Raw genomic sequence first — 16,278 nt, 5'->3', positions numbered from 1 at the left:
AATATTTCACATCTGGTAACCAATGCACACCTCTGGTTTCAGATAATACATGGGTAAAGGGACCCCTGACCATTAGGTCCAGTCACTGACGACTCTGGGGTTGCGGCGCTCATCTCACTTTATTGGCCGAGGGAGCCGGCGTACAGATTCCAGTAAATGGCATTTCCTTGCGTTGTTCTGGTTTCGGTGTTCCGTTGTGCCAGAAGCAGCTTAGTCATGCTGGCCACATGACCTGAAAAAACTCTGCAGACAAACACTGGTTCCCTCGGCCTGTAAAGTGAGATCAGCGCCACAACTCCAGAGTCGTCTGTGACTGGACTTAACTGTCAGGAGTCCTTTACCTTTTTAAAATGTATTTAGTATTAACTCTAGAAGTGTATACTTGATTCTGACTGAACTGGGGAATGGCTGGGGAAGCCCAGCCAGATGGGCAGGGTATAAATAATAAAATTATTATTACTGTTAAACTAAGCCTCCTAGACCATAGCCGCTAGAGGGCTAGGAAAATTTGTGTCCTGGGCTTTTTAGACCCCTCTACCCATGTACTATCTGAAACCAAAATTGGCTGCCAGATGTGATTTCCCCCCCGCTCTCCTACTCTACTAAAGAGGCAAAAAATACAGCTGATCACAAATAATAATAATAATAACAACAACAACAATAATAATAATAATAATAATTTATTTGTACCCCGCCCATCTGGCTAGGTTTCCCCAGCCACTCTGGGCGGCTTCCATAGAAACCAAAAATACACTAAAATATCACACATTAAAAACTTCCCTGAACAGGGCTGCCTTAAGATGTCTTCTGAATGTCAGGTAGTTGTTTATCGCTTTGACATCTGATGGGAGGGCGTTCCACAGGGCGGGCGCCACTACCGAGAAGGCCCTCTGCCTGGTTCCCTGTAGCTTTGCTTCTCGCAATGAGGGAACCGCCAGAAGGCCCTCGGCGCTGGACCTCAGCGTCCGGGCAGAACGATGGGGGTGGAGACGCTCCTTCAGATATACTGGACCAAGGCCGTTTAGGGCTTTAAAGGTCAGCACCAACACTTTGAATTGTGCTTGTAAACGTCCTGGGAGGGATAGGGAATTCATGCTTAGACAGAAGGCATATTAGTATTGAGCTATGCCCAGCTGATTGTTCAGATCTTCTTATCTCTTATCCTTATTTATAAGGAATTTGAGAGTAAAATTTTAAGGAGTCTAACTCCTATACATATATGCACAGCCAGCAAACTACAGTTTGTTTTCTGGTAATAAATCACAATGTGAAGCGATGATTTGTTATTGAGTTACAAATTGACGCTTGTTTTATCTATAGTTTCACGATAACTCAGAAGGAAACAACTTTCCTTAACCATGGTTTGTTTGGTGACCTAATACTCACCAAGCTACACAGGCACAAGCAGCTGAAAAAAACCAAAACTGTTCACCAGACTGTCCCCCCCCCCAAAGATGTCCTCACTCTTAAATCTGCCTGACAACAAGCTCTGTCTTCTCCATTCTCCCAATTCCTCCATGACAAGTTGCCCCTCACAAGTTAGACCCAGTTGCTTGCAAGGAGAGGGGAAAATTTTTAATTATCATTTATGTCAACTGACTAATTAATATACACTTGGCTATCCTGACTGCTAAACCTACTTACAGCAAAAATAATTAACTCTTCACAGGAACAAAACACCGATCTTTCAATACAACACAAAAAGATACTAGCAGAAAACCTGTAAAAGTCAATCACTCCATTGGAGCAGTAGAATAGAGCTAAGGAATTTGATTATTGAGAGTACACTTGGTGTTTCTGTGATGCAGGTGGGGTGGGGGGAAATTAGCTTGACTCAGGGCATAACAGGAATGGCTGAAAACTTATGAGAAGATTTCCCTGGCCTGTTTGCACAACCAGGAGCTAGTGACAAGGTGAGACAATGCCAGTACAGGATGTCAGGCAGGCAGCAAAGAGTAGGCAGGAGTAACTAAGCTTTGGAGAAGCAAACTATGGTTTGTTTGCTCGTCTAGGAGACAGCAAACTACAGCTTAAGAGTTATGTACAAACACAGCCAATGTTTTAAACTGCTTTACAATAACAACATATGATAGCTGAACTTAGGTCCAGTTTCAAATCTCAGCTTATCCATGGACATCTTGAGCGGCTCTGAACATGTCCCTAACTCTGAGTTCGCAGCATAAGATTTCATCAATTTAGTTGCCTATTTCTCAGTGTATACGCAAAATAAGTATTTCAAACTACTACTACTAAGAAAATCAGCACCTGTCACTTGGTGGCAGAAAACATGTTTACAAAATCAAGGGCCACAGAGAAATCAACTAGGATTTTGCCTGATTGCATTTACTGCGCATTAACGGCATGGCCCATCCACTTTAAATGTACTCCTGAACTTCATTTACCATACTGCTTTTAACTCCACTGGAGACTATACACCGCCCTGACTATAGGCTGATGATGATTTGTATAAGTATACAGAAGGGAAAGTAGCTCATATGATGTCTCAGCACTGTTATATCAGTAACTTGGCCAACCGACTCATGATTATTTGGGATCATAATAGAGAACTATATGCATTGGGAAACTTACTTTACTGCACTCTATCCTTGCAAGAAATCAGCACCGATAAGAAATGGAAACTAAAAACCAATGCAACATAAGCCTGTTGCAAATAAGAATTTATACTTACTGGTGGGAAGTCAAAATCTATCTGGCTTGCTAAGTTTAATATATAGTCAATTCGAAACTGATTCTCTGGATTGGCTAGTTCAACTGGAGGTGCCAGGTTTCCCATTGCTGTCACTATTGTCTGTAGAAAAAGAGATAAAATGTTATCAGAAAGTGACGGGTTAAAATTTTAGTTCAAAGCAACCAGGAAAGGCTTGTAGACTTACCTCTATAGCTTCTTTAATATTGTTTTTAATATCCTGAATTTTCATTTTTTTCTCCCTGTAACCAAGAAAATAACAAATTAAATTTCTAGATCATGGAGAGATAGCTTTGAAGAGGAAAACAAAAGTCAAAGAACTTCTATCAAGAAAAATAATCTTCAATAAATCATCTAGCCAGCCAGCTGCTAGACACTAAATCTAAGTTTGGCGGGGAGCGGGATATAAAAGAGTTGAGGAATGGATTCTGATTTCAAACGCATGTTTCTTGTAATATATCTGAAACAACCTAACAAAGTTGCATTGTCTTAAGATTAAGGAAATCACTTACACTGCTTTGGGTATCAGAAACTCCAGGGATAAGTTCCTAAACAGGGACTCCACAGTTGTTCAACTGACAAAAATACACACATTGGCCTAGTTCACATGTAAGCCAAACTATGACAGAGTGTGAATGAGTAAATGTGCTGGTGGTTATTTAGAAAATTGCAGCTGCTTCACTTTGCCCCTGATGCTGCTGCTGAGCTGCCAGGAGCTTAAGACAAAATTTGGTGTGTGCCAACCTGAGCTCATGGTCTGTCTCACCCCAAGTCAATGAAGGGCATTTGTTCTTGACATATTGCTCCTAGTTTGTTTGGGGGAGACAAAATATGAACCTGGGTTTGCACGTAATGCTAAGCCAAACCATGGTTTAGCTCAGGGTGGTCCAACACGCAGCCCATGAACTGCAAGTTCCAAAGGAAAGTCGCTCCTCGCAACGGCCATTCTCTTCCATTTTTATCTTCACAGAATCATAGAATAGAATAGAATAGAATAGAATAGAATAGAATCGAATCATAGAATTGGAATAGACCACAAGGGCCATCGAGTCCAACCCCCTGCCAAGCAGGAAACACCATCAGAGCACTCCTGACATATGGTTGTCAAGCCTCTGCTTAAATACCTCCAAAGGAGGAGACTCCACCACACTCCTTGGCGGCAAATTCCACTGTCGAACAGCTCTTACTGTCAGGACGGATCCGAATAGTGGGCAGCCCCTTTATGGGTGGAGGCAAGCAGAGATTGGCTAAGGCCAGGGCAATGGGGATGGGAAGAATTTTCCATAAGCATCCCAGTTATGTGGCACAAGCCATCCCAGCATTGGTTTTCCATACAACGCCCCTCCGAGTAAGAGAAAAAATTCTCTCAATCTTGTAGGAGAGTTTGGGACAGAGAAAATTATCACTGGCTCCCACACAGACAGATGAAAAGTTTCTTCATGTAGTCAGGCAGGCTCTTTGAGATCATTTCTGGTTGTACCAATACAAAATTATTGTATACAGTAAGAAGCTACACATAATTATTACCAGCAATAAAATATTGGGAGCAAATAAAAATGCGCTCTGCTCTAAACATTTCCGCTACGGTAGCTTGCAGGAGTAGAAAAGGTGGGCAGAAATACTTCTCTTCAACTATTCACATTCCAAAAAGTGAAACCAAAAGGTTATTCTGCAACTAGATTTCCTGAGTCTATAGAAGTTAAGTATCTGAGTATGGGATGAAGGCATCTTAAACCTAGTGCACATTCATGGAAATGCACACAAATGGATACTAAAGATGTCTAGAGCATGATATGGCACATCACATTTGCTTTGAATTATTAAGAATGAACATGTATTATAGAACTCTTGGGTGTTTCCTAGTACAACATTCTTTTAGATACTGTGATCAATCCAGACTGTAGTATTCTTAAAAAAAGAAAAGCCAGTGTATTGCTTTGCCCATAGCCCTCACAATACTAAACCAGAATGGAGAGCCCATCAGCCCCAACCAGAATAGCCTGTGATAGGTGATGATGGGAGCTGTAATCTAGCCACACGTTCCCCATTCCTGGATTAAATGTTACTGACTTGTATTTATTTTATAATTAGAATCAGTTCCTTTCACGATTCAATTTTTTTTTAAAAAAAATATATGGTCAAAATACTAACCCACTTAACTTCAGAAGCCAGGTTATTGCACTGTAGAAGAGTTTAATGGCAACGTACAATGGCAGGGAGGATACTTGCATGAGAGAATACGGGTGTCAAAAGTACTGAAAGGTGTTCCTATTTCTACCTTACCTTTAATCAAACTAGTGTACAGACTGCAGAAAACAGTTTAAAAAACACAAGTGCAAGACCGATAATTTTTACTTACATTCACACTAATGAGTGCGTGCAATCACTTTCTGGAGGAAAGAAAAACCCATCTGCAGCTTCCATTCTCTCAAAAGTAGAAAAAGCTAAGAACTAAAGAACTTGCACTGACACACAAATGCTATAAGATCTGGTGAAATCCTAAATACCTAAGCCTAGTACATTCTGTTCCCAGAGTGGCCATTCAGATGCCTCTGGGAAGTCCACCAGCAGGACATGAGTGCAACATGAGTTCCCCAGCTACTGAAAAGGCATATTCTTTTGCAAACTGAATCTGTATAGTATGTACCTAGGCCAAAAACTTGCTGCCTAACTCTTAAGCCTCCAGCTGCTGCGTTATTATGGAAGAGCTGCAAATATTGTTATTGAGGCGGAGGAAGAACCAGACCTACAGAGATGTCAATCATCACAACTAGGGTGAAGGAAGCAGAAGGCAGCATGGCACAAAGATAGCCATTATACAGTGAAAGGAGCTGAACTCACAAGTAGATTAGATGAAATATGCATATATCTGGTTATCCTTGTCACCTTGAAAACACTAAAATTCTGGACCAACATTGCATTCTGGAGACACCATGTCATTATGAAAGAGGAAATACTTGCTGTCATCCCCCAAAGCTAATAAGTGTTCTACACAGTATACATTATTTAGGTGGTTGGGAATTCCTGTAAAAAGTAGGGATTACATGGAGTCTTTAGGCCTAGACTGCCTCCTTCCAAGGCACCCATCTATCTGGCGGTTCCCTCACTGCGAGAGGCCAAGTTACAGGGAACCAGGCAGAGGGCCTTCTCGGTAGTGGCACCCGCCCTGTGGAACGCCCTCCCACCAGATGTCAAAGAGAAGAAGAACTACCAGACTTTTAGAAGACATCTGAAGGCAGCCCTGTTTAGGGAAGCTTTTAATGTTTGATGTATCACAGTATTTTAATGTTCTTTTGGAAGCCGCCTAATAATAATAATAATAATAATAATAATAATAATAATAATAATTTTATTATTATTATTATTATTATTATATCAGGAGCTCCTTATTGTTTTACTTTGGGTCCAGCATTTAGCTTAATGGTAATTCAACTCTTTAGTTTAGAAACATATTTTGCCCTGATTATTAAGCACCCTCTTTTCTGCCGATCTATTACAAAGAGTATTTCCCAGTACTCAAAGTGATGGCTCTTAATTCAGAACATAATGCTGACTCTCCTGACAAATCCAGGGGAGTTAGCAAACATGTTCAATATTATTATCTGAAGGCTAAAATGTTCTTAATATGAAAGTATCATTGATCTGAACTAACCCTGGTTTACAAGCTTGTAGTTCAACTGGAGAGAGCTTAACCTCAAGTCCAGATTTGAATGACATGCTGAGCATAGTACAGCGGCAAGTGGGAGCAAAGCTGCTGTGTACTCCTTCTAAGTCAAAGTTTTGCTTAATGGGATGTATTATTGCGTGATCTGCTCAGTATTATGGATTAAAACCACCGTTCTACAAAAGCCACCTTGCATCTCCCTATAGAGTAGACCTCAGTGCATGATACCAACCAATCCAAAAACAACAAGATTGAAATCCTATACCCTGAGAGTAATCCTCACTGAACTCAGTCACAATTACTTCTAAGTAGACATACACAGGTTTACGCTGTTAATTATGCTTTTCCTTCACCACCATGGTCCCAATAATATTCCTATTAATTGACAATGATCTGTTTTGAAGCCTATACATCCTGAGTATATAACTGATCTATTATTTTGTCGTCACTTTTATGCTTAAACATAACACTTTGAGAAGCATACATTCTCCTTAGCGTGGCTAGAAAAAAGTCAATACAACATTCCACACCAGCCAAAAGACGTTATGTGCAGTACCTGTCAAAATTAAAAAGGTTTTCTGGCTGCTCTTTCTTAGTTTGCCGAATTTATGAAACTATTCTCCACTTTCTTAAGCCATTTGAAAGAAAGTAATTTTAATTGTGCTCTCCCAACTTTCATTTACTTCATTGGATTTAGCACATCAAATCATACCTAAAGACCTTGGCCCTCATAGGAGGCTAAGACTTGGTCTGAGCCTACAACAGTCTAGTAATGGAATAAATTGCCCTGCAGTGCAAGTTTTAAAGAAGGACTTTGTTGGACAACTAAAAATTCTATTGCAATGAAGACACCAGTAATTTTTCTAGTCGGTAATGCTATCACATGGATGTGAAGCTTGCCCAATACACAGTGGGCAAAAACAGCTGCGAGCTTTTTGAACCCCAATTATTATTACTAATGAGTGCATAATGCTTTTTGTAAGATGGGCAGCATTAACATGAACATTTGGTTTTTTTAAAAAAAAAGATATGCAGAGATGATTTGGCCAAAAGGACTATTCGGGAACTGTGGATTCCTATTTGTGGTTCCATTGCATAACACTAGGTGCAAATCTGTCCAACAACTCACTACATACACTCTTGCTATGATGAGTAGTATCAGCTCTCAAAAGCAGGAATGCCTAGTGTGGCACTCCAACTCCAGCCAGCATTGTCAATGGTTAAGGATAATAGGAGCTTTAAGGTGGCTCAATTCAAGGCATGTACAACACAAAAAGCAGCAGTTACATGGAGCCAGTGGTGATTCTTGAGCAGAGTTTCATATCCTCCCAGCTATTACCTGGCCCTGTTAGAAGACTTTGCATCCAAAGATATGTAACAAAGTTCAAATGTTTAGTGGACTTCCAAGTTACTGATAAGCCAATTAAGTGATGATGTATTTCAAAGTGGTGCAAAATTCCTGCAATTGACAAGCTGCTAGGTAGTCACCATTGTCTTTAACACAGGAGCACTTAAGTCCCTATTTCTGTCTGTGTTGCCATGGCCCTATGGCATGTTCGGTAAACAAAGAGTCTTATTACAGCAATGAACGTATAACTTCATTTTGTAATATTTACTAAGTGTACATTTTTCCATGACAATGATGCAACATGTTTCCTACATCAAGAGTTCAACCAATAACCTGTCCAAATTAGTAACAATTCAACCATTTAAAGAAAATGATAAATCTTTAGTTGCTGACTTAAGCAATGTACAACCGAGCAAACTCTGGGTAAAATTCAATGTAGCACTAAGTGGGGTGTGAGTATGTGAAACGAACTCTACTCACAAAACAGAACCTTCCCCGTTCTTCTTCCCTTGTGCGCCCCCCCAAACCTGCTTTAGGTTTCCCCTCAACCATTTATAGCAGATTTTGAGGGCACGGGGGTGGCAGTGTAGGAGATGGGAGTTCTTTTATGTAAGTGGACCTTATCCTGCTCAAGAAGTAACTTAATTGAATCTCACCCACTATTTTTAAAATTATTACTGTTCAAAAACATTGTGCTTCCATCCTTCTAAATTAGGAAGGGACCATTAAGATAAAATGTTTTAAAATATAAAGTTTATTATTTTTAAGTCACCAACATCTCTCAACATTCCCCCAATGTATTATTTTACACAAAGCATTTAAGGGCGCCTACAGACACACAAGGCTTGTGGTTTGCCCCAATTTGAGCAGAAATACAAAACTTGATATACAGTTCAGAAGAAATCTGTTCCACTGGTTTTCAGGGGGAAAGAGGGCATGCACAGTACTGCTTAGCTGAGCTTTGTGATAATCCAAACCCAACCCTTCCCGCAAAACAATTTTTCAACTTTTAAAATTTATTTTGTTGGTATTGGTTTTTTAAAAATGCTGAACATTTGATCAGAGAAATATGCAAGGTACTTTAAAAGTAACAACAGATTGATTGGGAGGGGTTAGAAAGGGGGGGGGGCTCATCTAAAAGCAGAAAACCTGGCACTGTCAATGGACACAGCTGTATATATCCTAGAAGCTGCTTGATTTTAATACTAGGCAAAATGGCAAGAAATGAACAATAAGAGTCACATTTATCCAGTGGTTTATATTCTTATCTCAGACATTTCCATACACTTTTAAGTATCACTCAATCTTTCTTTAATTCAAGTTCTGAGGTGCAGCCACATAAACTTATTTTAAACGCTTTCCAAAGAATGCTTTGACCTAACTGAGCCCTAGAATAAACTTCAATCCCACTGGGACCATGCAAGTTGTTACAATTGTGATCAGACTCTTGTTTTGACTGTTTTAGAAGGACTAAAAAGAAGCCTTCGTCAGTTTGTCAGGAAGGTCACTGAAGTTTCTTTGAGACACCAGAGAAAAACAAGTTCCAAATAGCTTCAAAAAAGAAGTTGCATTTAAGCTGTGTCAAAGATCACAGCATTAAAACTTCCTTGATATCCAAGAGTCGAAATCAAGATAAATGCATGTTTGCTTTAAGAGCTTTTCATCGTGAAAATTCTTAAAAACCTGCTGTGTCTGATAAAACTATTCCCAAGAAGCAAGCTGAAATCAAATCCCATTAGCTGTCATACTGGAAGTGAAATGTCCCGCACCTCAACAATGATCCATTTAAAACAGGGATGAGGAAAGTTTTCAGTCCAATGGCCACATTCCCGTCTGAGAGCCACATGCCCGCGGTAGGTGAGGCCAAAGACAAATGTGGGCAGAGCAACAAATCTAAGTTTTACTTTTGTATAAGCTTTTGGACTGCAAGAAGATTAAACCTATCCATTCTTAAGGAAATCAGCCCTGAGTGCTCACTGGAAGGACAGATCGTGAAGCTGAGGCTCCAATACTTTGGCCACCTCATGAGAAGAGAAGACTTCCTGGAAAAGACCCTGATGTTGGGAAAGATGGAGGGCACAAGGAGAAGGGGACGACAGAGGACGAGATGGTTGGACAGTGTTCTCAAGGCTACCAGCATGAGTTTGACCAAACTGCGGGAAGCAGTGGAGGACAGGAGTGCCTGGTGTGCTCTGGTCCATGGGGTCACGAAGAGTCGGACACGAGTGAACGACTAAACAAGAAAGCTAATTTCTACACACACCATTCTATTCTTCATGCAGTCAAGCAAAAGGCACTATTGGAGCTCAAGGATGTGTGCCAGCCTAGTAAAAAGACTTTAGGGTGTGTCTAGGAGAATCCCAAGAGTCTCAAGCCTTGGAAGCACTGAAAGGCTATATTCAGCTCCCAAGTCTGAAGTTCCCTACCCCTGAGAAGTTATGGGGTTCAGCAACACATGCACACAGAAACATGCTGCACGCTCATTTCTTTTTTACCCTGTTGAGAGCAGAGTTCATCTGTGGACATCGTTTTAGAACATGAAATGCAGTAATTTGTAGACAACAATTTGAGTGTGTCAAGCACTTCAAAATTCTTATTTCACCCTTTTAACATCTTGGTCGGGACATAAAAGTCTGCCTCTCCCAGCCCCTTACCTTAACTACAGTTCATGCTGAACAAGGTTCCCATTTTAACTAAGGTATGAAACCAAGGTTTTAAAGACTTGCGCCTGGAGCAAAACAACAGGTTTAGCACAAGTCATGGCTTAATGGATATGAAATCCATTAATATGTCCTCCACTACACTGGCCCTATTACAGAGATCCCCTTGCATTAGAACAATGATCCTATCAATCAGGTATGAATTTATGTTAATCTTTTCAATGAGGGGCAGAAAGAGTTGAGTATGTGTCACCGTCACTTAAAATAAATGCAAACAAGGTTGAAAAATGTACAAGTTATGACTGATAAAAATCACCGAAGTTACAGAACCTACACCTCTTGCTCCCAGTCATCCTGCCCTTACAATATGGTCCCTTTCCAAATCCCACCTCAAACAAACCTGCCATGGATTCAGGTAGGTAGCCATGTTGGTCTGACTGAGTAGAAATTAAAAAATTAAAAAAATGAGACCAACTAAGTTTGTTCTGGGTATTTTTCGTGTGCTTAGTTGGTCTCTAAGGTGCTGGACAATTTTTAAATTAATTAATTAATTAATTAATTAATTAAAACCTGTCATATAATCTTAACTCTCATTTTTTCAAGTACAACTTACGGGACAAAAGAAGTGGGCATACAGGCCTACTTTGCTTTAAAATAACCCAACAAAATGGTTTGCAAAATGTATTACATTCTTAACTACAAAGAGCTAGTTGCCACCTTGTCTTCACTCTGGTAAATAGCAGGTGAGCGAGAGACAGACCCAGTTCCCACGTAATACTAAGTATCATGTACAATAGCTTCAAACTACATGAACAAGCCACAGTGAACCTCAGGTATATGTACTCAACACTACCCCCAAGTTTTGTGCACCAGGAAATGAGAAGCATCTGCTTTCAGTTTTAACTACCCACAATTCCTAATGATGTCTGAACTTGCGGAACTGTGGTTAGTTTTTAAATATAGTCTGAGAACAAGCCAGGATCCGAAACTGAGTAACTACCCAACAAAATATTTCCAAAGAATCTAGATTTTCAAACTTGATCTTAGCCAAGAAGTCTGCATATGTTCTAATTTTGAAAATATTCAAAAAACAAATATGGAAAATTCACTACTGTGTTAAATGATTGTAACCTCAATTTTACTAGGAAAGGACACATATCAAATCTGTATGTTTTACTTTTTTTTTTAAAAGAATTTTATTTAACCTCTGCAGTAAATCATCACCTATTCTAATATAGCCTCTCAGGGAGTCAGATCAGAATAGCATCCATTGGTGTAGGGATTATGTCAATACAATTTTAAGACAGAAATGCAACCTATTAATGTGTTTATTTCTTTAAATTTAATATTTCTACAAACATACAGTGGTACCTCGCAAGACGAATGCCTCGAAAGACAAAAAACCTCGCTAGACGAAAGGGTTTTTTGAGCTGCTTCGCAAGACGATTTTCCCTATGGGCTTGCTTCGCAAGACGGAAACGTCTTGCAAGTTTGTTTCCTTTTTCTTAACACCGTTAATACAGTTGCGACTTGACTTCGAGGAGCAACTCATAGCAAGCGGTGTGGTAGCCTTTTTTGAGGTTTTTAAAGACTTTGGTGATTTTTGAAGCTTTTCCAAAACTTTCCCGACACCGTGCTTCGCAAGACGAAAAAAATCGCAAGACGACAAAACTCGCGGAACGAATTAATTTCGTCTTGCGAGGCACCACTGTATAAATATCCTACTGAAGTGCATAACACGAACAGAAACGGAAGACAAATCGTAACATTCTTAAGATTCTACAGACCACCCAACCAGCAATGTTGTCAAAGACAGTTTGAGGTTTGTTTGCTAAGTGTGAATACTCTTCTGTCTGTTCCGCACTGTGCCACCTTATCCACAAGAACTGCTGTGGAAACAGACACCTAAATGGCCAGACACAACCTTTTACGAACAGACCACAACCCCCAAAGCGCAAGTGCCTTTTAAGCGTTACCCTACTAATTTCAATTAAGGAAAAACCAATCTGTTATAAATTCCAGATGCGTAAAAGTAGGAATGAAGGAGGATTTCAGAACAGGTGTTGTGTGTGTGTGTCTGTGTTCGAAAACTCCCTAGCCAATACAAAACAAACCCATCAACCTCCCCATTTCATCTCAGCTGATAAATGTCATTTCATCTGCCCCTTTTCTCACTCCCTCCTATTCCCTTACTTAATTTGTGAAAGGCTGGCTAGAATCAGGGGTGGGTACTAGGAGAAGACAGCAGCAAAGTCAAAGCCTGCAATTCCTGCAGACGTGAACTATGGATGCTGTGGCGTTAAAGAAAAAAATATCCTTACATTTATTGCTTAAGTTTATTCCTATTTTTACACACTGGCCAACAAGAATTAAACAAGAAAAAAAAACCCCTCAGCAAAATCAAAACAACACCACAAAACTACATTTCCCAAAGGTAAGCTGAGGGTGACTTCATTTAAGTCAGGAGTCAGTAAATATTTTCAGCAGGGGGCCGGTCCACTGTCCGCCAGACCTTGTTGCGGGCCAGACTATATTTTTCTGGGGGGGAGAACAAATTCGTGTGCCCCACAAATAACCCAGAGATGCATTTTAAATAAAAGGACTCATGTAAAAGGACTCATGTAAAAACATGCATGTAAAAACACGCTGATTCCCGGACCATCCATGGGCTGGATTTAGAAGGCGATTGGGCCGGATCCGGCCCCCGGGCCTTCGTTTGCCTACCCATGATCTAAGTCATTTCTCACGTTGCATGAATAAATTCTGGTGACACCTGTGAGCCTACACCGCTGACACTGGGAAGAGTCGTTCTTTATGCCATCTGACTCCTTCCTTGTGAACAATGGAGGGTTTAAGCATGCTCAGAAAGCTTGACTGGAGGGAGCTGAAACCTTGACTCTCAGAGGCAACTTCACCCTCCCCAATGCAATTTATTAATGTTGAGGAAAATGGGTGTATGGTAGAGGCTAGAAATGTTACAGGAACTTTTCTGAACTGTGTTTTTGTTTTTGTTTTTTTAGTTTGGGGAGATTCTCAGGAAAAGCTCCCCCCCTTACATTGGACAGCTTTTGCCCATCTTGACTTAAAAGCCCTCTGTGATCAAAACTCTTTGGCCTCAGACCTTTCTGCTGGAAATTGCTTCCTATTATGAATTGCTTTCCTTTGTATATGGACTCCTCTTTTTAGTGAAACACAAAATTACTCCAATTCTATTTGTTCATACGAACCACTGACATAATATTTTTCTGTTTTGCAGGCAAAACTTGCAGTCAAAATCCAGGATGGTGATTCACGAATGCCAGTGTGATAAAACTGGGACATTCTGATCTAAAATCCCAAAATAATCTCAACTTACTTTGTGGTCATTAGTGATAACATACATATTATGTACTTAAGCAACTGGTTCTATGGAGGCTATGATTTTGTACAACTTCATTTTTTGTACTTTGTTTGGTCAACTGAAATAACCCTATGAAAAACTTTAGATAGCAGTGTAATGGCCTCTGATTATTCAAAATGCTTAAAGTTCTTACTGGTATTTATTTACATTTAATTCCATATTTTTTTTAAAAAAAGTTACCTGACCAATTAATATTCACTACCAATTAATGTAGGATTTTTAACTGAGAAACAAAGTCAATTCGAGTCACTTTATAAATGACTGATCAGACATGAACAAATCCCATTTCATATGCAAGCTTGCATCCATCTGCTATATAAATACAGGATCCTGATTAGTTTCAGCAAAAGCAATGGTCATTTAATAAAATGTGCATCAATCCTAGCAAACCTGGGCCACGCTAAGTTGTACAGAGATGTGACTCAGCATTCCGTAACCCTTATTCTCTTTACATATTTGGAAACCATTTAGGTCCTGAATATTCAATTCCCTGTGGACATTTACTTGAAATGTCAGTGTATATGCAAGGAACTTCCAGACCACAGTAGTGACCACAATAGATGCCTAACTATATCCACCTCACTGCACATCACCTAGCTGTCACCATTTTTCAACAGCCTTGGGGAATATTTGGCATAAAGGCTGCTAACATGAAGAATTAACTTAAGAAAAATTTCAAGCAGAACGCTACAGTGCAATCTCATAACCATTAAAAGTTACTAAAACACGTATAGCTTACATGGGTTCAAGATAATGAGCAGAAATGAGTCTTTAAGGCAGAAAATTAAATCTCATGCATTGCAAAAACAGCCAGTATTGCATTGGTCCCACCAAACAAAACACACTCAATGTTCCATTAAGCATCCATTATTGTGGTCTGAAAAGCTAGTAAAATCCTCTTTCTGCCCTGTCTCTACCCATCACTCATTGGGTTCCGCTCTAGATCCTGTCCTGGCCCCACTCCTAATCTAAAACCCACAGTGGCCCAGCTCAGATCTACCACCATCCCCACTCCCTAGCCAATTGGCAACTTTAAAATAACCTTGGTTTCATATATATTCAAATCTCATATCTAAATTTGTGACATTATCAGTATTTTGCATAAACACGGAGAAGCTCCTCATCAACTTTGCTAGCTGAACTGTCAACTGATGCAAAAGATTACTTAAAATCACACACAAATTCATACACACAAACACGGTACAATACAACGTAAGAAAATGAAATTATAGCCTGTGCACGCATTACATTTTGTTTCTGTACCAGTAAGTGTGTTGTCCATTTACTTCTAGGGAGCTGAAAACCCACATTTAAAACAGTGACTTGAATAAATTCACTGGAAGAAAACAGTTCAAACCGTGCTACTTAAATGTAAATTGAGTTCTGAAACAGATGTGGCGATGACAATACCCTCCAGACTCCAACTCCCATCAGCCCTAGCCAGCGTGACCAATGGTGGCCAGGGATGATGGTAGCTAATCCTCTCACTTTTTTGATATGGCTTTATACCGATAAGGCAAGAGACGCGGGTGGTGCTATGGACTGAACCACAGAGCCTCTGGAGCTTGCTTTACCTATACAGTGGTACCTCGGGTTACATATGCTTCAGGTTACATACGCTTCAGGTTACAGATTCCGCTAACCCAGAAATAGTGCCTCAGGTTAAGAACTTTGCTCCAGGATGAGAACAGAAATCGTGCTCCGGCGGCGCGGCGGCAGCGGGAGGCCCCATTAGATAAAGTGGTGCTTCAGGTTAAGAACAGTTTCAGGTTAAGAACGGACCTCTGGAACAAATTAAGTACTTAACCCGAGGTACCGCTGTATACTAACAAAACACACACTACTCATTTGTTACACATTCATGCCCTATCAACTTCAACCTTGTGACTGATGACGTTGACGATTTAAAAAAAGGTATGTCATATTTATAAATTCAGATGGACTAATTGATGGAGTAACCCAGATGAAACTACTAATGTAAGCTGCTCTACTTTGACTGCTGCAAAAGGCTGAGGTCAGTATAAAACTGTTTCCACTTAATTTTCCAGTTAAGATATGATGGTTATGGTGTGACGTACACACAACTTGCTGGAGGCATTCTGCTGGCAAGATCGCACCTCTTGGGAAATGTTCAAGGTAACTATTTGACTTAGCTGCGTATTTATTACTGAATGCCCACTATTAAAACAGAGTGCGGAAAAGGCAGCAGGGTAATTTTTCACCTCAGGCCACCCAACTTAATACATAGCTGGTCATTAATATAAAATAAAATAATGGGGTCACGAAGAGTCGGACACGACTAAACGACTAAACAACAACAAAATAATTACTGGAAAGCACTGTATTAGCCTGTGCTTGAGTACCTTACTGCATTTTAAAAGATACAAGTCTAGGTTTTTGTAACAGAAAACTCAACTTGGGATCAACAGAAATTATGAGAATAATAAATATTTACATATAGGCCAAGGAGTATAGACAAGCTGAAATTTATATCTTACT

At 40.0% G+C, this 16,278-nt stretch overlaps 1 protein-coding gene across 6 annotated transcripts in view; it reads right to left on the bottom strand.

Moving 5' to 3' along the window:
* GNAS (GNAS complex locus) overlaps positions 1 to 16,278 on the bottom strand; it is a 177,016-nt gene that overhangs the window by 63,283 nt on the left and 97,455 nt on the right. For all 6 annotated transcript variants that reach the window (XM_077929316.1, XM_077929317.1, XM_077929321.1 and 3 more), the window contains exons 3-4: positions 2,895 to 2,949; positions 2,690 to 2,809 (exon numbers count right to left, since the gene is read on the bottom strand). In XM_077929316.1, coding sequence (XP_077785442.1) covers positions 2,690 to 2,809; positions 2,895 to 2,949 — 175 coding nt within the window. The remainder of the gene's footprint in view (positions 1 to 2,689; positions 2,810 to 2,894; positions 2,950 to 16,278) is intronic.

This window comes from Podarcis muralis, chromosome 5 (genome assembly GCF_964188315.1).
Source record: "Podarcis muralis chromosome 5, rPodMur119.hap1.1, whole genome shotgun sequence".
Lineage (NCBI taxonomy): Eukaryota > Metazoa > Chordata > Lepidosauria > Squamata > Lacertidae > Podarcis > Podarcis muralis.
This window is presented reverse-complemented; position numbering and strand designations above follow the sequence as displayed.